At 32.3% G+C, this 23,488-nt stretch overlaps 1 protein-coding gene and 1 long non-coding RNA gene across 2 annotated transcripts; one reads left to right on the plus strand and one right to left on the minus strand.

The window, feature by feature from the left end:
* Positions 1–9,095: 9,095 nt before the first annotated feature.
* Positions 9,096–10,461, minus strand: LOC120274941. The gene is made up of 3 exons (XM_039281477.1): positions 10,141–10,461; positions 9,959–10,066; positions 9,096–9,551 (listed from the first exon to the last, which is right to left on the minus strand). The coding sequence occupies exons 1-3, from the start codon at positions 10,459–10,461 to the stop codon at positions 9,096–9,098; spliced, it is 885 nt and encodes a 294-aa protein (XP_039137411.1).
* Positions 10,462–15,537: 5,076 nt separating this feature from the next.
* On the plus strand, positions 15,538–17,847 carry LOC120274559. Its single transcript, XR_005540949.1, has 3 exons — positions 15,538–15,594; positions 16,495–16,539; positions 17,802–17,847. It is a non-coding gene; the product is annotated as an uncharacterized LOC120274559 (long non-coding RNA).
* The last annotated feature ends 5,641 nt before the right edge of the window (positions 17,848–23,488 follow it).

A 23,488-nucleotide genomic window follows, 5' to 3' on the forward strand; every position in this document is an offset into this window, starting at 1 on the left:
CACTTAACTTATTATATATCTTCCTCATTGAAGATTTCAATCGACGCTAGTACAATATAATTGCAATTACCTCATTCACAAAATCACCAATACGTCCCTCTATTTTCCTTCACAAATATTTCCCAATGAACACAAGTTCTACAACCCCCTTACAACCCAAGTTTGCCAACATATGCAAAATATCTACCTTAAACACCCAATATTTAAGTTTAAATCCCTTACTATTACCTCATTATCATTAACATTTTTAATGACCCAATCCTCTCCAACATGCACATCTTCATCACATTCTTCTTTAATTTATACAACCATAATAATTCCTCTAGCCACACCTTCAGTTCATTAATGACATCATTTTCACCACCCAACTGACAATCACATGGTCATTGCTTACAATTAATTCTCAAAGTATTATATCAAACACTTGGGATGCATTATTCACACATGAGTTCCAACATAACCAATCATGACCGATTTACATATATACACCAATCCTCTAGCATTTCCTTCCACGTACCCTAATCAACCATTCTCTCCATCTAATACATGAGATCTGCATAATCATCTTGTCATAGATAACAATAAATATAACTCTCAAAGATTTTAAGTTTTAAAACACCAATTCGACAATAAATATACAGTGAACAAAGTGAACTTATGGCAAGTAAATTAATAAATACCCAGAAATACACATAACAAAAACCTTGGATGTCAAATAAATCATCAATTACATTCATGTATTTGTTCTTCCAAAACTCCTTCCAATGAATAAAATTTATAAGCAACCCAATACATTTCAAGGTTGTCAACATATATAAGGTGCTCAACCTCAAACACCCAATAACAATACTTAGCATTCACATCCATCCTAATTGCTCTAAACACACTTCCACTCCACTAACATCTTCTTTTATCATCATTTCTCACAATTAATTGATCATTGCTCACACATTGCTCTCAAAAGTATTATATCAAACACTTTGCATGTGTCAACCCAAATTTTATCTCATAGGTTCTAACATAACTCATGGATATATGACCCTGCTTTAATTTACACTCATTACTCTCTAAGCATTGTTCCTCAACCCAAATCAACATTTCACCATATTTAGTACATAAGATCCATATTCTTTCTTACATAATTCACAATAAATCTAACTCCCAAGGTCTTCAATTTTCATAAATCAAAACTAACATCAATCATGGTGTTTGCTATACAACACAAAATGAATCTTGGCAAGTAGAATAATAATGTACCAAAATATATAAATAAAACCTTTAATATCAAATAAAAATCATTAAATAAATTCATGGAGATCTCCCAATTAAACTTGGTATGATACTCTAACAAGACAAAACAAGAGTTCCAACATCATCATGCAAAATCATCTCAAAAGCAAGCCAATACATCATACAAGAGTTAAAAGAGACCAACAAGGGTTATAGCCCACTTATATTAGAATCTTCTTTTCTTCTCCTTCTTACTCCTATTGACCTAAAGAAAACAAGAGAGAAAACAAAGAGATGAAAGATCCAAAGTTCACTAGGGTTAAGATAAATAAATAAACTTTGAAATTTAACTAACCACAATTTTGCTTTCCTACAATCATCAAGGTGAAAAGGATGAACAAAGAGGGAGCTAGGGTTTGCAGTTTGGAATGAAAGGGAAATGGAAAAGAAGGGCTGAAGTTTTCAAGAAATTCTAGGGATGATACAGTACCCATTACTATAGTGCAAGTAAAAACTACAGTGTTGGCTAAAATACTACAGTAACGGACATAAAAAACTGGGTTATAACAGGGTATACATTACGAGCTAGTATGAGACCATTGCAGCATCCTTTGGTTTCGAGGTTTTTACCGACAAATCTGAGAGTGGTGTCAATGGATGCATTGATAGAGTCTGAGACAGAAATGTATGCTTTGGAGTTGTATGTTGGATCCTTAAAAAGGGTGTAAAAACCAGCCATGGGTAATAATGGCAATGAAGCTTTGAAGAAGGGTTGTTCCATTAGAAAGAGCCAAGATTTGGAGACGGAACGGAATCTGTAGATTGATCTTAGCGGAAGATGAGAGAAGATGTTGATCAGTACATCGTTTGAGCACTTGCATGAAAGATTTCTTTTATTTGTTACGTTCATTCCGCTTGAATAATTTTTTGGTCTGTTAACACTAAATTTTTTTTCAGAATAATGGTGTTTTTGCCTAGAGGAAGAATATCACGGAAAAAGATATATTTATAGTTGCCAGATTTATTTATTTAATTAAATAAATAAATTATGAAACAAAAAAAAAATTTATCATGGTTGATATAAAATATAACAAAATAACAACTTTTATCTTCTCACTACCAATAGAGTGCCTATGATTTGATCTCAAGCAGTATGATAAAAAGTTGTTCACCAGTGAAACAAGCTATTTTTTTTTTTTTTAATTTAACTCATTTAAATAGTTCTAAGTAGTTTTATGGGTGTGTTTTGCATATCTTATCCAAATGGATAATTACTAATATATTCTCATGAAAATTTTATTTTTATTTATCTTTGTAAAATATTAGTAGAAATTTTTTTTAGATGTATAAAGAGAAAGATGGATAATAATTTAATTTTATATAAATTTTTTAATTAACTTATAATCTGAAAAATAAATACATAAACACCACTTTTATAAGAAAAAAAAAACACACTTGAGTGTGCAAGCGAAACAAAAATAATAATAATAAATTAATAAGGGTGTGTATGAAAAACAAGCACAAACCGAAACCCTAAAACCGGTTTGTTGTTCGAGCTTGAGAACGATGGGCTGGTCATCTCCTCGCCGGCGATCCCTGGATGCCCTTCGGCCAACCGAAACCCTAGACCTCCCTCATGGCCTCTCCCTCACTCCTCGCTTCAAGCTCCTCTTCACCCTCTTCGGCACAGACCCTGCCGTGTGGCCAATTGATGAGTGGAAGCTCAAGCAAGCTCTCATCTCTTTAATTGAAGTCATCTCGTCTTAGGTTTAGAACTAGATTATTCCCTAATCTTCTGCTATCACAATTTGACGCGTATTAACCAACCACAAATAAAAACATTAAAACATAGTTGTGATAGGGAAGTATGGCTGTAAACGAGCCAATACTTGCATTAAAAGCTCGAAGGCTCGGCTCGTCGTTAAGTTAAATGAGCGATTTTCAAGCCCGATTATTAAACTCGTAAAATAAACGAGCCGAGCCTGAACAACATCAAACTCGGCTCGTTAAAGCTCGTGAGTAGACTCATTTATATAAATCATTAAAAACTCATTTATATGGATCGTTAAAACCTCGTTTATATGCTCATTTATATGAATCGTTAAAAGCCCGTTTATATGAATCGTTAAAAACTAGTTTTTATGAATTGTTAAAGAACTTGTATAATGTATCAATTAAACTTGTTTATAAGAATCGTTAAAAGAATTGTTTATCATTTCGTTAATAGCAGATTTATAAAAATCATTAAGGGATTTATTTATAGTATCAATGTATCATATACATTTACATGTTTATTTATAAAAATTTATGAATAAAATTATTTATAGTATTATTATCGAGCATATATATGATAATAATATTATAAAAACTATAAACTAGTTTTATTTTCCACTAGACTTTTTGAAATGATTCCCGAGCTCGAGCCGCATTAAACAAGCCTCAATGATATTTTATTTAATATAAAAATTAAAATTAAAAAAATTATCGAGCTTAAACGAGCCCAAGCCTTTAATTTTTTTAACGGGGTAGAGTCCGAGCCTCATTAATAAAACTCGAAATAAGCTCGACTAGAGCTCGAGCTTGAACATAGCCAAGCTCGGCTCGGCTTGGCTCGTTTACAACCCTAAGGAGAAGATAAAAAAATACCCTACTTCTGAAATCAGGAAAGATGATCCGCTCCTCCCTCCCACTCCTTGACCACCGGAATAAGCTAGTTTTCTCTCATTTGTTTTTCATTAATGAATAATAAATCAATAATAATAATAATAATAATAATAATAATAATAATAATAATAATAATAATAATAATAAAGAAACGGCTACTTTATCCATAGTAGCCATTTCTTTTCAGTTTTAAACTTTCTTTAAAATATCCCCAAGAAGCAATAATTATTTGTATAATATATTTATTAATAATATATTAGTGAATGACATGATTACAAATAAATATTGTTAACTAAAAATTTTGTAAAATTTATATTTTAACCAAAAACCTCAATTCATTGTAAAAAAAAATATCTTGAATTAGAAACTGAATTGTGTTGTATTTTTAAATGCTTAGAATTAATTGAAAGTTATCTACAAAATTTAGAAATAAATTTAAATATATGGATATTGATAATAATGGTTAAAGATATATGTTATAGATATATCTATTTATGGAATTATTATTTAATAAAAATTTAATATGTTATATATCTTTATGTAAAATTTTAATACACATATAATATTATTTGACATTCTAAGTATTTCTTGAGAAATAATTAGAAAACAAATAAGCAACTTAATTATATTTGTGTATAAATAATCAGTAAATTTAAATATTTATATATTTTTCCTAATTATATTTTTTCATGAAAATACTATTATAAATATTAATAGGTTTTATATAAATATAAAATTTTACAAAAAAAAAAAATGTAAACTTCTTTTGAAAAATAATATATTAAAATCCTTTCAAGCTATATATATATATATATATTAGATATGTTTGGCCCAATCCTGTGTTGGTTTGTAATCCATACAAGGTTCTCTAGTTGGCTGCTTTACACTGTTGTTACATCGGGACCTATGAGTGTTGGACAGCTTGGATTTAACCCATTGGAGGCGCGTGACATCTCTGCCACTATCTGCATGGAGATTGGTGATGCTGGCACAGGAGAAGACTTTGCCTTTATATCCTGCATCTTCTATTGGATACTGTTTTATTCGTGTCTTTTCATTAGTACTTTGACTGAGTTAAGTTTAGCTTTAGTTTTCTACCTTTATTGCTGTAATATATTAGTAGTAGCTGGTCTTTTGTTTTTTATATATGCTATGAAAAAGGGAACTGTGAGTGTGCTTAGCTCTCCCTTTTATTTGTGTAACCTTGCTCTTCTGTAAAAGTCTTTTATAGTGTGTGAAGATTGTTGTATTCGGGGTGATCAACTTTGTTCACGGAACTTGGGATTGCGGAGACCTCCCTTGGTTCGATCTCAACATCCTGCAGAAGAAAGTTTGTAGGTTGGAGGCCGCTGCAAGTGGTTGTGGACTTTCTAGTCACACCAGATAGATCTCATGGAAGAGAATGTTGGAATGGAATTGAAAGACATTACTGTCCCACCATCACTGGTAGAACTCTTTCTCCCTCATTTTCCCACCAATCTATGCAGTTATCCCTCAATTATTTGATGGTTCCCGTTTTGAAAACTCTGAGGATTTGAATGCAGGTTGGAATGTGCTTTTTGGTTTGATAGCTGCTTTCTATGTGTTTATGGTCCCAACACAGTAAGGTAGAAGAGAGTTTCAATGTCAAGGTATACCCAAAAAACCCACCATGATTTCTTGTAGTGAAACCCTACAAATTTTTGTCTTGTTCACTAGTGCCTGGTTCGTAATTATATTGTGTTCTAAATCTTTTTAAATGATTACATCAACAGATTATTTTAAATTTAAGATCAATGGATTGAAGTTTTTTTGTTTTTGTGTGTGTAATTTTTAGTAAGACCAGTGGATTTATGACGCACCAAAATATTGACATTGTGTACATAAATTACCATGTTTAACACATCCTCTATATTGTATGTTCAATTTGACTTGCTGCAGGTTGTCTTGGGACAATTTTCATTCCAGTTTTTGAAATTGCTTCTCATTATTGTTTTGGTTATATTTTATCAACTAAGTGATGCTTTAATATTTTTTTTAGTCAATTCATGATTTAATTTACCATCGCTATCATGTTGAAAACTCAAAATTATCAACTTGCTTGTTAGAACTAAGTCCATAGCAAGCATCTTTTCTTGAAATTTTCTTGATGGCGTAGGATACTTCCTACTAATAGTTTGATTAATTTATTTTACAGGTGTTGCTCATTGTAGTTTTATAGGTATTCTTTTGTATGCTTGAAAAACTCTACCCCACACACTTGCTCGATGAATTTAATTTAAATATGAAACAACAATCTTTTTTTCTTAGATCTATCATTGCTATATATTTGCTATGTGATTAAGTTATTAATGCCTTAAACACATCAAATTTATTTCATGCATCTTATTTCTCCTTTTGGCAGATTATTATGACAGTAATTTTATTTTATTTTTTTTAACTCAAATATCATTTATTTAGCCTTGAGAGTGATTCTCATCTCAATTTATAGATATACTGTGAGGTGCATTGATCATCATTACTTGTGTACATCTTATGTAAACTAGGTGTATTTGTCAGGTCTCTAAGTACCTATCATTTATTTAACATTTATTTAACCTTGAGAGTTTTTCACTTCTTAAAGTTTTCATCTTTATATGTAAATTAAGTCGATGGATAAATTGTTGTATTAATTGTTTATGTATGGTCGGTTTTATATGTATCATCCTTGTTGTGAGTTTATATTTGCAAGCCATAGTCTTTTTTCCTAAGCAGTGTAATTAAAGTTTTATTATAGCCGTATATTTTACTATAAATATGATACAATATATCTAATCAATCTGTTTGTCTCCTTGCATGCCTTGGATAAATGGTCACTATATAATTAATATTTTTATAATTTGGTTGTTCACTAGTACAGTGTCAATTGATAACTAGATTTAAGTCATGTAAAGATGTGAGTTTATATTACATGGCAAGCTCATAAACTAAATTGGAGTGTGTTTTTCTTTTAATATCCATGTTTTTTGGTTATTCTATGAAAGCTTCATGTTCATTAAAATTTTGTGGCAGATTCTAATTAAGTCTCAAAACTTTTGGAAACTAGTGATCATCAGTACTGTTCACCATTGGATAGTCTAATGGTATGACATCAAAGTGTAAGGGGGAGGTCATGGGTTCAAATCTCTTCCCCAACAGTACTGTTCATACAATGTTCACCCGGGATTTCTATACTATTCTCATACTATACATATCATCTGACATCCCGGGTTCAAGATCTTTGTTTAAGATCGTTTATATTCATAAAAAAAGCACTTTGTCAGTCTATTATTCAATAGTGATCATCATGTTAATCACGCATCATTTTTCAAGTTAAAATCAAGCAGACTAAGCCAAAGAGCTTGGTGGATATTTAGGCATAAACGAGGCGCTCGTGCGGGTGGTATTTATCAGCAGCTTTTTCATCCGATAGAAAAGGCAGCATTAGTTCAACTACATTTTATAATACTCTTGATGTTGATTAAGTTGATGACTTGTGATATTATTGTTTATTACGAGTATTTTTTAGATACGAACATTGTGTATATAAATTAATTTATTAATTAAAATAGCCTTAGTATAGATTAAAAAATAATAATTATTGTTTTATTTTTTATATGTGATGAGATTAAAAGATAAATTAATTAATATGTTTCAAATACTATTTATTTGTGATATGAATAAAAACTGGATTCTTAGAAATAGTAAAATTTTATTTTAAATCCCTTTTAAAATGAGGCATTAAATTTTTACTGTGAAATGTAAATATTACAAAATTATTCATAACATTGCTCATTTTGTTGATACAAAGGTTACTACAAAGCCGAATAAATAATTTAATAGTCAATTATAAAATAGCATAGATGATGTGAATTATAGAATGAAATTTATTTAGATATAAATTTATCAAATGCTAATATCATATGATAAAATAAACTCTACAAACACTTCGTTTTCTTAACAACATATTAATTCCAACCACTCAGTCACACCACCTAGCATATATTGTGCTACTGTTTTGGCCAAGTAGCACTAAAATATTCCAAACATACTGCGCCCACTAATACACTAATAAGACTTGAAAAAAACAACACAATCAATATCGAAAAAGAGATAGGAGTAATACTGCTGATAGGTGCATACGTCAATCGTATCTGCATCATACCAAACAATATCACAAACACTACAAGAAAACAGTCACATCACTGACGGAATTTTCCGTCACTGATGATCAACAGCGACGGAACTGTCCGTTGGAAACGTTTGTCGGAAAATTTTGTGTCGCTGATGATATTCCGTCGGAAATATTCTTTTCCGTGGGTGATGCTAGAGTATCACCGACGGAATATTCTGTTAGTGAATTCAAAATAAAAACTGAAATTAATGATAAGAAAATACATATCACCGACGGAATTCAGTCGCGGATATACTCACTTCACCCACGGAATTTCGTTGGTAAAGATCTTTAACACCAACGAAACTCGGTCACTGATGTGGTGTATTACCCACGGAATTCCGTCATTAAAAAATTATCACCCACGGAAATCTATATTTGAGTCTCTTCACCACCAAATGAATTCCGTCACTGATAGTGTATATCACCGACAGAATTCCGTCATAGATATACTCACTTCACCTACGGAATTCCATCGGTAATGATCTTTAACACCAACGAAATTCCGTCACTGATGTTGTGTATTACCCACAAAATTCCGTCAATAAATAATTATCACCCACGGTATTAGGTATTTAGTCTCTTCACCACCAAACAAATTTTGTCACTGGTAGTGTATATCACCGACGGAATTCCGTCACTGATACTCGCTTCACCCACGGAATTTCGTCAGGAAAGTCCTTTTAACACCAACGGAATTTTGTCACTGATGTGGTGTATTACCCACGGATTTTTGTCACTAAAAGAATATCACCCACGGAATCAGTCCCTTTACATCCAAATGAATTCCGTCACTAAAGCTCTTATATTATATTATTAATTATATTTATCCTGCTTGATTTCCCTGAACCAATACATATAAGAAAATTCATATGGCAAACACACAATATTAAATACTGTCAACATGTAATTAATTTCCCGTACCATACTTAGTGTACATACATCACTGATAATTAACAAGTCTTAACAAGTACTAAGCATAAAAAAGAAACAGTACCATATGTATAGCATATATTAATCTGTTTAATATTCAAAGTGGTGGTCCACCAGTGTCTTTATCATGCGAGGTAGGCTGAGAAGGTCCTATTGAAGCATTTGTAAACATACGCGCAGGATTAAACATATCCATCATTTGTTCAAGATACTTCTTGATATCCGCCGTATCACTCGCTTGCTTCTCTACTTTATCCTCTAAGTTGATCATTCTGTCTTTCACAAGAGTCACTTCTTCACGTAAATTGTCAATTTCAATTGGAGTTTGTTCACGTTCATGATTCGGACGACTACAAGCCGAGTATGATGCATCTCCAGCATTGATGGAAGTAGATATGAAATTCTTACCACGTGGCGTGATTCCAAACCCATAGAAATGAGTGCGTGTAGTACCTTGCCCTCCAATTGCATCACACCAAACTTCTGGGTCAAACTCATGATGATTGGCTTCATCAGGACCATACTTTTGACTCATTGAAGAAGTATAAGATTCCTATAAAAAAATAACAAACCAATTAGATCAACATATACATCAAAATTAATTTATAAACTAGCTAGTTGCAATTTCATCAATATACATATCAATGATCCTACATTATAACATGACAATAAAAAGTTGACAACAAAAAAAAATTGTGATGTAATAATCCCCATACAAGAAGCATATTCAGTTTTTTGGCACAAGAAGCATGCACAAATAGAAATACATGCAATTGTAAGAAAACATATGTAAATTCTCCTATATGGCCATGATGGAAAGCACACCATGATAGAATTCTATAAATACTATCTCTAAAAAAAAAGTAACACATTTATTCTCCAATAAAGTGAAAAGAAATATTAAGAACATAGACAACCACATAAGAAAAGAAGTGCATATTATCAAAGGCATACACTTACACAGACATTCTTGGACTTATGATCAACAAAATCACCTTGACCTTTCTCACGTTTGTGGGTGCGGTTGAACAATTCTCCATAGGTTGGTTTTCGGTTTAGTTGTTTTTCCTACATGACAATATTAAATAAGAGATTATAAAGACACGTGCTAGTAAAATTTAAAATATGAATTATGTACATACCATCCTCTCCGCATGAACCATAAAAGGAATTGATCCACCGGTATGCTTGGTGATGCTTCCATCTTTCTCAGTCATCCTATTTCGCTTGCCATTAATTGATCGATTTTTCCATGCATCAGTAGTCCACACATCACTAACCAATCGATCCCAAATGTCCAGTTGAATCCAACCTACATTGTAACCTTTGCACTTTGAAATTTCACTAACACCAAAATGTCTCATTGCCCGCTTCCTTTCTTCTTCCAACATACCACGCAACCGTTCCTTGCACGTAGTCTCCCAAATTGCTCTCACAACTTTTGCTTTCTCACTAGGCCACATAAATTTTCCCTACCGAATAAGACATGGGTAAAAATTTCACCATTAGATTATCATATTGCAGAAGTAGAACAAGACATTTCAGAATATCATAGAGTGTGAATTGGGCTATAAGATTAAAAAATAATATAATAATAATAATGTCAAAAGACCGTAATATTAAGAAATATAACAAGACATTTCAATCATTTTACTGTGTTCCTGATTTAGAGCTATGAATTCCACCCCTCTCATATAGTTAACTATAGTTTATTTTTAGAGTTATCTTAATGAATTTTTCATATCTATCCACATTACTTGGTAAGTATCTTCAAGTGATCATGTATATACAATTGGAAAAGAAAACTAAACAAGCTCGAAATTCATGCATGAGATCATCGTTTATTTGTCCAAGTATCTTTTACATGCATGTTTGATAATTAAATCTTCAACTATAGAAATCATATTACCAAGCCATAATCTTTTTAAACAATAAATACCCAAAAATAAACTGATGCGATTGGGATTAGAGTACTCTATTCTTTTTTATACAACCACAACTAAACAATTAGCTAATTTCTTTAACAGGGCAATAAACAATAACAGAGTCCCCAACCAATTATACTCCTGCAATAACAAGAAGTTAAACATAGGAGTTGCACTTCATGATATGAAAACATTGTTAATGTAAGCGCATGGATTATGTTATGTGTATAGCTTAAATACACATATGATTTACACCTTATTAAAATACCAAACAAGAGCATAAATCCTACGGCTAAATACAAGAAACACTTCAATGGCAGTAATAATATTGGATGTCGTCGTAACAAAAGCTCCTGCTCTGGGTGGCTTTCTTAGCTACTAGTATGTTGAAAGCAACCCATAGTGACTCACCCAGCAACAATGAAGATATAGAAAACATCAACCCCACTATCTCATAGGAGACAATAACATTGTAAATCCTTTCATCTGGGCTTGTTCCTTGTTCACCAACTCGCGTTGGGTTATTGATTCCAAATGACAATCCAATTATCAATATTCCAATGCATACAGGAACAATGCAACGAATGACATCAAAAGAACAAAATAAGCAATAATACCTAAATACTACAAAAAAATAATTTTAATTATAAAACAATCAGTGTATGATAATTTAATACAATTGATTAAGAATATATTTAAAAAGGTAAAATAACCTATTTGGTACCTCTAATATAGTCAGTCTGCCACTTTGGTCCTTCTAATATAATTTATCCCTAGGAGATCCCTATATTTTAATTTTTAAAAAATGTAAGTCCTCATAAATGCCTCTTAAAGACAAATTATATTAAAGAGAGGGATTTATATTTCTCAAAAATTAAAATACAGAGACAAATCATATTAAAGGGACCAAAGTGACAGACTGACTATATTAGAGGGACTAAATAGGGTATTTTACCATTTAAAAAATGAAGTTAAGAATGACTAAGAAAAGTTAAATTTTTATTTTTATTTTTTGAAAGAAATAAAAAACAATTGGTAAGGAAAAAAATATAACTATTCAAATCCTTATTTAAAAATAAAACACTTGAAACCCACATTCCCAAATATTTTTTTTCCATTATTCTAGCCCCAAAATTGCAAATCATCTCAAACTAATAAATAATATTATATAATTTTAAAATTTTATTTAACATAATATTATATACAAATATTGAAGTAAGTTCTTATAAAATGTGATATTTATTTATATTTACCAAAAGAAATTGATTTTGATTTATTAATGAATATTTTTATTTTATAACCAAGGATATAATTAGAATTTTTGTAAATCAAAATTCTTAAACAAGAATGCTATATTAGAGACTGATGTTATATTTTTATTACAAGGATGGCATGCACTTCACGTCACATCCTCTCCATTTTCGTGCTTCTTTAGCTACAAGGAAATGAAACCCTAACTTCTTCTCTCTAAAAGCCATAAACCCTCACTTTCTCTCTCTTAACAGAAAAGGGCAATATCCACCGGTCTGATCGGCAAGGGAGGATGCAATAAAAATGCTAAGGTTGTTACCGGAAGCCGGCAATGATGAGAAATGAGGATAAGGAGGTGCTGGTGTATCTAATGATGACGAGGTCAATGAGTGGATCAGTTGGTAACAGGAGGGATGAGCGGTGGCAGGGGCGCACCCACATGGGCGACAGCCCGAGCTGGTTGGCCAGAAAACTTTAGAAGAACCGTGTCCGATGAAGGTTAAGCCTAAGAAATTTTGTATGCATATTTATGTTTACTAATATTTTGTTTGTATTTAGCTAATATATAATGAGCATGTGCTTGAGTCGTTTGTGGGAGTTGGATAATAGGAACCCACCATGGTTCAAATTCAAGAGTTTGCAATATTAGGTTTTTAATAATTTTAGTACTTAAAAACAAGTTTTTTTTAAAAAAAATTGTGGAAATTTTAAAAATTATAAAAAAACAATGTTCTAACTTTATAATTTTTTAATAATTAAGAAAAAAATAAATTGAAAATGTGGCATGACTAAATGTAAAAAATTTTAGTAATGAAAATTTTTTCTAAATTAAAACCTACTAAAATTTTAAGGTTTAATAAAATTTTAGAAATTGTTCAAAATATCCCTAACAATGATAATAGTTGATTTCAACGCATTTATCGATGAGTTATGGTTCTGCCACTGGTTAGGGTTGAACTGAGGAGAGGTCATGGTTGGGCTAAGAACGCCGGAAAATTAAAGGGTGCCGAATATGAGAACATTGACTTTTATTTAAGCCTAGAATAAACTAAATTCTTGGGTCTGCCACTGACCGGCGGTGCTGCCCAGTCGGTGTAGACTGTGGGTGCTTCGAGTGCTACACTAGCTTCTGGCCTCGTTAGGACTGTTTACCAAATCATGAGCTCATTCATTAGGTGATCAAAGCTTTCCAAGAGCACGTTGCAACTTGCAAGCAAGCTCGGAGGGCACAGGCGTGGGTCCCAGTCGGAGAGATTTGGCTGAGGATGAGAAGGGGAAGAGAGCTAAAGAGAAGAAGAAGGAGAAGAAGCTGAAGAAGATCGATGGAGGGACGTGATCGTTGAAATGGCAGTGAGCTTAGGGGATGGGATGGGTCCTCTTTGGTAGCGAGCGAAGAAGAGAAGGATGGCGGTAACAAGGTGGTGGCGCCGGTGATGATCGGAACAGAGAGGGAGAAGACGGTGGATGATGGGAAGAGAAAGGGATAGGCGGCCGTGATGGTGATGTTTATCACATTTATAGAATGAGAGAGAAAGTGATGGAGAGAGTGTGTGTGTGTGTGTGTGGCACGGATGACAGTTGAATGTACCATAGTTAAAACAATATAAATCCTATTAGGTGACAATTGAATTTCTTTGTGTCCTTTTTTACTGTTTTTTGCAAGTTTTCTTGTAAATAACTAGGCATCATAAGTACTGGAGTCCATCAAATCATTGTTCCTACATTTGTTATTATATTACTTGTTCGTAGATTTATATATTCCTAATTAAATCCATTGTTTTCAATCTTCTCTTACTTTTTGAGAACTTATCTCCTTACATTCTTTAAGGGGCCGTTTGGTTGGATGTAATTCTAAATGCAGTGGATTTCTAGTTACATGTAATTAAAAACATTTGGTTTTCAAAATACAGTGCAGTCAAATCTTGTGTTTGGTTTGATATAACTGAAATTACTGTATTAGAAAATTTTATGTTTGTTTGAAATGATTTGTAAATCTGTAATTGGAAAATGCATGTGTATATGTGTGTATATATGCATATATGTATACAAGTATATATATATATATATATATATATATATGTATAAATATATGTATATATGTGTATATATGCATGTATGTACATGAGTATATATATATATATCTGTATAAGTACATGTATATGTGTGTGTGTATGTGTATATACATATACGTGTATAAGTATATATATGTATATGTATATATGTATATACATATACATATATACATATATGTTTGTGCATATATACATATACATATATGGGTATATATATGTATGTGTAAAACTATGTATATGAGTATATATATATATGTATATATGTATGAGTATGTGTATATATGTATATGAATATATATAAGTATATATATATATATGTATAAGTATATATACATATATGTATATAAGTATGTATATATGTGTAAAAATACCTGTATATGTTTATATAAATGTATACATGTATATGTATGTGTATGTGTATGGATGCATGTATGTATATATAAATTGATTTTCAACTCCCAAGATTTGGTATTACGCCCAATTTGGGCGTAAAACCAAGTACACCAAAAAAGCTATTGTAATGTAATCCGAATTACATCAGGGTTTGCAAATGCACTCAAACAAACAATGAATTTCATAAAGTAAAGTATTTGGTTTTACATGTAAAACCAAATACTCCCAAACAAACACACCATAAGTCACATTAGTATGCTCTATAATTCATTGTTATAGGGCGGAGAATGTATAACTTCCATACTTGCAAAACAGTAAAAAAATTTCCCAGTTAAGAAAATGCCCTGAAGTCAAGTAAGATTGGACATTTTGTGGTTTATGTATTATTAAAAATAAATAAGAAAATTTTTCCCAGTTAAGAAATAACTCAATGGTATAATACCAAAGTATAAGGAGGAGGTCATGAGTTCAAAATCCCTCCCCCGACAGTACTGTTCACCCTACTGTTCATCCGGGATTCTTATACTATTCTCATATTGTATATATACTGTACATCCGGGTTTTAGTACTGTTTGGTACTGTTTATATTCATATAAAAATGGCGCTTTCATGAACTTGATGTATTCAGAAATTATTTTATATTATTTTTACCTTAATTCCAAAGCCATAGTTTATTCATTTTATAAATATATATATATATGAACACTGTAAATAATAATTTTTGAATATTCTGTGGTACCTCATGCATTTCTCGTGATTGGCTTTTTGGTCTTATTGAAATAATCTGTTTTCTCCCTGCTGAAAGATTTTCTGAATGTAAAACAAAGAGGAACTCAGATAAGGAAATGTTAGCATGCCAAATTTCATCTTTATAGGAGTGATTGGGGCAGAAGTACAAGCAACCATGAAATGGTTGTGAGCCACCAAATGCCTTTAGCATATTTCATAATTGAATGTAAGAACATGTTGAAGGAATCATGAAGTCCTGGTCACATTTACCTCTTTTTGTGCTGATTTGTATCATAACTTATATCAGTGTTGATGTATAAACTTGCCATCCTGATTTAATGAAAGTAGACACTTGATAGAGCTTACTTGATGTCATGAAAACCTTTATTAAGGTTTTTATCTAAAATTTTGGGATATCTATTGTTTTTTGTTTGTTGCATATTTCTCTCTTCTTTGGTCAGGAATTCTTCTACTTCAAATCTTTTATATCATATCTTTTGTTGTGTGGTTTTTTTTTCAAAGAAGTCAGGTTAGTGATAATACTAAGAAAAAGAGAACTTATTGTTCTTCCAATTTGACAATCAGATTTGGGGATTTTTTTGGGTTGTTGAACTTATTGGAGGTAAAGAAAGATTCTCCTACAACCGGTCTCAAGATCTGGGGATTTCTTTGTTTGTTTACTGACGCCATTGGAGATATATATATGTTGGATTGATCTTTCCTAGATGATCTTATGTGTTTTTATCTTCTTTTTTTTGTTTTCCTTTTCTAGGTAATTTGAGGTATTGGGTAAGTTGGTGATGAAATTTAGGCTACCTCGTTTGTATTTGGTTTGATTGATTGGAGAAGTATTAGGGGCTGATGTTTCTTTGAATTTTTAGATTGGTAAGATTCAATTTTAATCCTGAATTTATTGGTTGTTATTTTGGATATTTGTTTTCATTATAAACCTATCTGCTTCTTTCTAGCTAATGGTCATTCTGTCTACATTAAAAGTCTCTAATGGCATCCAAGTTAGAAGCCACATGGTCACTTAATTAACCTCCTTTTATGGATTGGTAGATTTCCTTCCTAGCTTTCTTTTTGGTGTTCTACTGATCTGAATGTTTTGATCAATGGACTTCAGGTCATTGAACAACGTCTCGCTGAATTGTTTGGTTATTGTGAAAAAGTAAGATATTTTATATTTTGATATGTATATTGTGAAGTGCATAATCAACGACTATATTCTGATTTAGAGCTATTTTTTCAGTTCGTGATCTTTTCAATTATCTGGTCTAACAAAATTCTGCAAGTTTTGGTGTCAAATTAGTATGAATGGATTTTAAGAACTAGTGAGAGAAGTGCTGTTCAAATGTAATATTTTAGTTGTTTAAGTTTAGTGTATCTTTTCAAAGTTAGTGATGTTGTAGCTCTCAAGCAAAGTAAAAAAAGAATGGTAATTTTATGTGATTTTATGCATTGCCTGTTTTCTACAAGGAAGGAGCCACACACAGACTAAAGGTTAGCAAGTGAGACATTAAGACCCTCATTTTCAATGTACAGGTACAACTTGAACAAGTACAACTTAAACTTTATTTGGACCAAATCTGGCCATTGAAGAATTTCTAGTGATTAAGACATTTTCAAAGTGTGAAAGTTGGAACAAGAATAAAATGATACAGTAAATGAGGATTAGGTGACAAAATAAAATGATGAGTATACTATTTTATTTGTATTTTTTTGTTTTCTCTTGTCCTTTTAGGCCTTAGAAATTCAGGACTCAAGAATACTCTGTTTTCATCCCATAGTAGTAGAATTTGAGGTCTATAGTTTACATCATTAATTGGTTTAGAAATTGATTGTTGCATCTGTGTGTTTATGCTATCTGTGCTACTCACAATGGATTAGGCATTTTCTTTTTTCTTATCTGTATGCTCCATGTGTTCTATTTCTGTCTAATTAGATATTGATTGTGAGTTTGTGTTTATTTCAATGAAGAGAGAATGACCTTTTTTGTTGATTTATAAGAAATTTTTGCGATGTCGGAATATGGAATTTATGTCAATTAATTAATTGCAGTGAATATTGATGCTTAGTTTAGCTTGTTGATATGGAATAATATAGTTGGTCTATTAATATAGTATGGCTCAAATTGGTTGTTCCTGTGGTATTGTTCATTCATACCACTGACCTCTGTCAGTTGTTTATCTAATTAAGCAAGGCCACCTTGTTGAATTAAAATGGTTTAAGGTTATGGTGGGAGTTGGTAAAATCTTGAAAGCTGTGATAACTAGTCAAATTTCCAGAGCCTGAGATTTTTGTGAAAAACTGCGATAATTTTGTGACACTAAAATGCTTAGAATTGTCATTTAGTTCTTCTGCAGAAATTTACTTTGTTTTTTTTTATTTTTTCTTTAATCCAAGCACACTAAGCAATCAAAATTTCTGCAGTTAATTGCAGTCAATGCAGAGAACACATGCCATTCACAAGCACTCCTACAACAATCTCTGCAAATTGGGTAAATAAAACTCAACTCCAAATTAATCAAATTCATGCATAATCCTCAATTTCTTTTCTTTTTTTTTTCTTATTTGAATTAATTCCAACAGCTGAAATGAAGCTCTAATTTACCCTCCACTATTTTTGTCCTGTAATGAGAGGTTGAATTATCTCATGGAAGTCAATTTCATAAAACAGAAAGATACAAAGTTTATATTTCTCCATTGTGAAGTTCTTCATAGTTTGCTCAATCTAACCCCAATTTTTTAACTGGTTCTAAGTGAGCAAAAGCTGCCTTCACTAGATTGCCTGAGGTTAGATGGTTATTCATCAGTTATATTTATGGGATAAAATATGACTATACTAGTTCTCGGATACCACCACTGTGGTATTTAACTTGTTATAAATTATTTTCCTCTTTACTATTAATTATTTTTGTGGAGTTTTTTAAGTATTGTTTGGAATGATACAAAATCAAATGAAGATGGATGGAATCGCTAATTTGCTTGTTTGTTCTCTGGTTCCCATTTTAATTCTTTCCTTTACTCAGTATGGAATTCAGTGGTTTGCTAATAATTGTTTCCACTATGTTTGCTTTTTTTTTTTCCATTATGAATTTGTTATTTAGATATATATATATATATATATATATATATATATATGATGAGCTCATCGAGCTTGTAACCATGGAACTTGGCCTACGGTTGTTACACATTTATCCCTGTAGTAATCTCTGTGTTATGTTTGTTATTATATTTTTGGTTTAATTACCGTATAAGTCCTTATAATAGTGTACTTTATGCATTTTTAGTCTTTTTAATACTTTTATATATAATTAAGTCTTCATATTTGGTTGAGTTGAGTCGTTTTAGTCCACGGTAATATTTTTAGGTATAATTAAGTCTTTGCATTTTACACTTATCAATCTACACCGCGGACTAGAATGACCCAACTTGACTAAATATAAGGACTTAATTGTACCTAAAAATATTGTAAGGATTAAAAGGGCAGAAAGTACACAATTGCAAGGACCTGTACAATATTTAAACCTATATTTTTCTTAGAGTAATGAATAGTGATCTCTCAATTTAGGAAATAAAGGCAAACAAAAGTTTGGACTCTTCTAATGAGGAAGACATTGGATTTACTCATTGAAACTGAAAAGAAATCAGGTTTTGTTGCTGTTTTCCTTCGGAAGTTCACTTTTTCTAGATTTTAAATTCTTTGCATTGTTTTTCTGCATTCATATGGTTGGATATCTTAATGTATATATGTCTTGGATGTCAGCATGGTTTTTTATAATCTTAATAATGAATTGATAGCTGATCTCTCCGGAGTTGTACATTGCATGACAAATTCACTTTTGTAGAGTCTAGTGTATGAGAATTTTAATAACCATAGTTTCATTTCTGCTAGAGATTTCTTTCTGTATTAATCCTCTTCATTTTTTTATGATAACAGTGAAGCAAGATCTTGATATAGTTCTGTACACATTAAATAGATTAATCCAGTTAGTGATAAGACTCATTTTCCAATACAGTGATTGTGCAAAAATTGATGATTATTTCTAAACAAAATTCATATTTCAAATAATATTCATTGTGCAAGCTGTGACTTGAGAGGAGAGACTGGTTGTTATAGACAGTGCGAGAGGGATGAAGAGTTTATTGGTGCTGATAAAAGTACATTATATCATGGATATAACTACTGCTATAACCTAAAAGATACATGTATGTGTGTGAGAGAGAGATGACAAAATAAAACCAGAGGCACAAAGAAATGCAATTTGCCAACAAATACAAACACAAAATAAAGTTACAAATATGCACCAAATTTACTCTCCAAGACATCCTGATGCATCTGATGTGACCCAAATACGCAGAAGTGGGCGCACTGAAAGGGTGTCAACACAAGTCACGAGGTTCAAGGACTTTGTTATGTAAAATGAGGTGCTCTGACGTGTGGGTGGCAGACAAATGAAGCAGGGAAACAGAATCATGCACTAAATCATAAGACTATTGGTCATACTAGTAGTTATCATGTAATCAATTTGAATGAGTAGTGGAGCCTGGCACCAATGAGGATTGTACACTTGACAAGTTGTTACAATGCTTTAAATGAATGGGGGCACAGCCTGGGTAGGGGAGAGTATTATCCCCTTTTCTTCACACTTATTCTAATCTCCCTGGTTTATCTTCTCTTCTCTCCTCATCTTTATCTCTTCTCTTCCTATTCTCCTCCCTTATCCTCTCAAATTTAAACATCTAACCGTTGCATACGCAACACATCCTCACCTAAAAAAGGAGAGAAAACAAAGAAACCCTGGATGCTCTTGTGCATCAATTTACAAACCTCTTTCAACTCACCATTGCTCATCTTGTAAGACATGATCTTATTGATCATTCTCAGGAAAACAATGCCCATCTCTGGATGAAAAGCAACAACATTAAACCCAATCTCAAAAACAACACTATGCTTCAACACCCGTTCTCCCATTACTGAGTCTATAAGTTGTCCGGTACTCTAATTCAAGCCTTGATAAAAAAATCTGAACTTCCATCAATTCAGGGAGGTTACAATGCGGGCATTTTCTTAGCAAGTCTTTGAATCGCTCCCACGCCTCAAACAATGATTCAGTGTCTAATTGTGCATAAGCTGTAATCTCCTGACGCAACTCAGTTGTTCTTCCAGGTGGGAAATAACGAACGAAGAACGCTTCGACGAGCTACTCCCAAGTCGTGATAGATGCTTTAGGGAAAGCCTAAAGCCATTTCTTAGCTCTTCCTTTCAATGAAAATGGGAACGAGCGAAGTCTGATTGTGTCGTCAGAGACATTGTTAATCTTCAGCATATCACATACTTTGAAAATCCTCCTATGTGACCATTAGGATTCTCGTCTAATAGCCAATGGAACTGTACTAAATTCTGGACCATCTATATAAATGCAAGCTCGAGTTCAAAGTTATTGGTTGCAACTGGTGGGCACACTATACTTGACTGAGAGCCATCAAAAGTGAGACGAGCATAATATGAAAAGGTCCTATATCATTTCCCTTGATCTACCATGGTGTCCAACTGCTTTTCTCTCAACACTCACTGTCAAAGACCCTGTCTCATTCAGTAGAGCTGTTCTCAATCTAATTATAATCAATCTTTCTACACTGCTCTCAACTTCTGCCAGTCTTGTTGATTTGCCCTTTGGTGGCATACACTGAAATCAACAAAAGAAAAAGAATCATAAAACAATAAAGAAAAACAAAAAAAAAACAAAGAAGAAAGAAAAGAAATGGCTAAAGTGACAGATATTCAAGTGTTCCTAATATCACTATTCTTCCCCTGCAATGGCACCAAAAACTTGATAGGGACACAAGTGTATGTGCAAGTGTCGGTCCACAAAGAAGAAAATGAATACTAGTAATGACTCTAAACCCGAAAAATAGCCTAAATGATTGAATGTTGTGTATGTGACCAAGAGTAAGCAAGAATAAAAAAATACGGGGAATAATAGGAGAGAAGTCAAAGAAGAAAGCGATGTCCAGGCATAGTATCCCTCTAGGGTTATGAAGTACATAACAAAGGTTGTCTAAACATGCAATCCTATTTGAACCGAAAAATTTTCAGAATTATACTCAACCCCTATTTCTCAGGCGAAGAGTAACTGCATAGGTGCGGAGCTAATACAGACATCCATACAATCGCATTAACACTCTATAAAACCTTATTGTGGGTCAATGACAATCTCTTAATTAAGTAGATAATCTTCCCTCGTAGAGAAAGATTATCCCTAATTCGAATACATAGTAGAAATGCGATTTCTCCTAAAATCCACTCCACATAATTGCAAAGAGCACGGAGATTATAACTAACCCACTCGAAAAAATTGCGGGAGACAAAGTCTCTGAAGTACCCAAACTAAAAGTGTGCCCACTATCCTCTCGAATTGCGGCAAGTCTATGCTAGGTGGGAATTTCTTCTCGTCACGTAGCAATTCCAAATATGGTATAGCTATGGTTTTCTTCTCATTAGGAACCAAACATTCAATCGCACAGGCTCAAATAGATGGGATTGTAAATAAAAAAACAATTAAAGCATCAAAGATCCAACAACCAATGTCAAAATATAAACCCTAGAGTTCAACTATACCCAAACATCTACAGATTAGCCCTCCATTAATGGAGGGTAAGCATTCAAGATACAAATAACAAGAGGAAACATGAAGGCCATGAAAACCCACTTCTCAATTGCGTTAATGAAGAATCACCAAAGAAACCTTAGATAGGCCTCCACGCATGCCACCAAGGTGAGCTTGACGACTACGATCATCAATCCTCTTGAATGTTGAGCCAAATCCCCCTTAAAATTCCTCCTTAGGTGCTGGAGATTCGTATCTTATCTTCCCTCACTTCGCCTCCAAGAATCGCCCAAAAGAAAAAAAAAAAATTAGCAGCCCTAAAAACCTTCATCAAGCCTATTTATACCCGACTGCTTACAGGCTGCTTACATACATAAGGATGTGGTTGTAAGGGAGCTGGAGAAGATAGTCGAGAGCCTTACGAGACCAATTACGGCTATAAGTCACGTTCGTAAGGTCTTCTATTTGTGTTACGATCTAGCTTACGGTCGTAAGTGCTGGACCGTAACTTCACTATATTGCTTCTTGTGACTGCTCTTACAAGCGTATGCTGTGGTCAGGGGTGGAGAAAGAGGGGGCGGCCACCCCCTGCCACCGCCGGCCCCCCTCTCTCTCTCTCTCTCTCTCTCTCTCTCTCTCACACACACACACACGAGTTTTTAAATTTCCACTCTATTTCTCTCTCAGTTTTTTTTAATATCTCTCTATTAGCTTTTTATTTTTTTAAATCAATTTTTTTTAAAATTAATATATCTAATCTAAAACATTCAAAGGGCTCATAAATTAATGGTACTTGGTAAGATCTCAAGTTTCAGGACTTGTTAAAAACAATAATTGTAATAGGCCACTAGTTATGAGTACAGGCTTGTAGCCCAAACTCTCCATTCCTGGCTAAAGATACATGGCTCAACCCGTGCGCATACTCTGATCTATATAGTTCTTTTTCGCTTTTCGTTAAAAAAATCTAAAACAAAATATTTTAAAAAAATATATATTATCAAAAATTTAGTATTTGATTTATTAATATTTTTATAAATTAGTTTATGTAGTATTTTTTTAAAAAAAAATCTATGTTTTAGTTTAAGTTTTTTTAAATTAATTTATATAATATATAAAATTATATTTTCAGTAGAATTTTTATAAAAATTTATTATTTGACACCTAATTTTTATAAACTAAACTATAAAATAATATATAAATACATTTAAAAATTTGTAAAATTTTTATTAATTTTTTTTTTTTCAATTCACCCCCCTAATATATAACTTCTGGCCCCGCCACTGGCTGTGGTCATAAACTCCTCTAGATGGTCCTTACAGGGGATGTAAATCATGCTTGTAAGGCCCTCTGACTTGGCTCTAAATCCCCTTTACGAGCATAAACATGCCCACAAGGTCTTCTGGGCATATATATATATATATATATATATATCTTGAAAGGATTTTAATATGTTATTCTTCAAAAGGAGTTTACATTTTTTTTTTTGTAAAATTTTATATTTATATA

The sequence above is a fragment of the Dioscorea cayenensis genome, chromosome 13 (genome assembly GCF_009730915.1).
Source record: "Dioscorea cayenensis subsp. rotundata cultivar TDr96_F1 chromosome 13, TDr96_F1_v2_PseudoChromosome.rev07_lg8_w22 25.fasta, whole genome shotgun sequence".
NCBI classification, from domain to species: Eukaryota; Viridiplantae; Streptophyta; class Magnoliopsida; order Dioscoreales; family Dioscoreaceae; genus Dioscorea; species Dioscorea cayenensis.

Coding starts and splice junctions, on each gene's coding strand:
- LOC120274941 (XM_039281477.1), bottom strand. CDS start 10,461: ATGTGGCCTAGTGAGAAAGCAAAAGTTGTGAGAGCAATTTGGGAGACT. Junction 10,067..10,140: donor TGGTTCATGCGGAGAGGATG/GTATGTACATAA, acceptor ATTGTCATGTAG/GAAAAACAACTAAACCGAAA. Junction 9,552..9,958: donor ATAAGTCCAAGAATGTCTGT/GTAAGTGTATGC, acceptor ATTTTTTTATAG/GAATCTTATACTTCTTCAAT.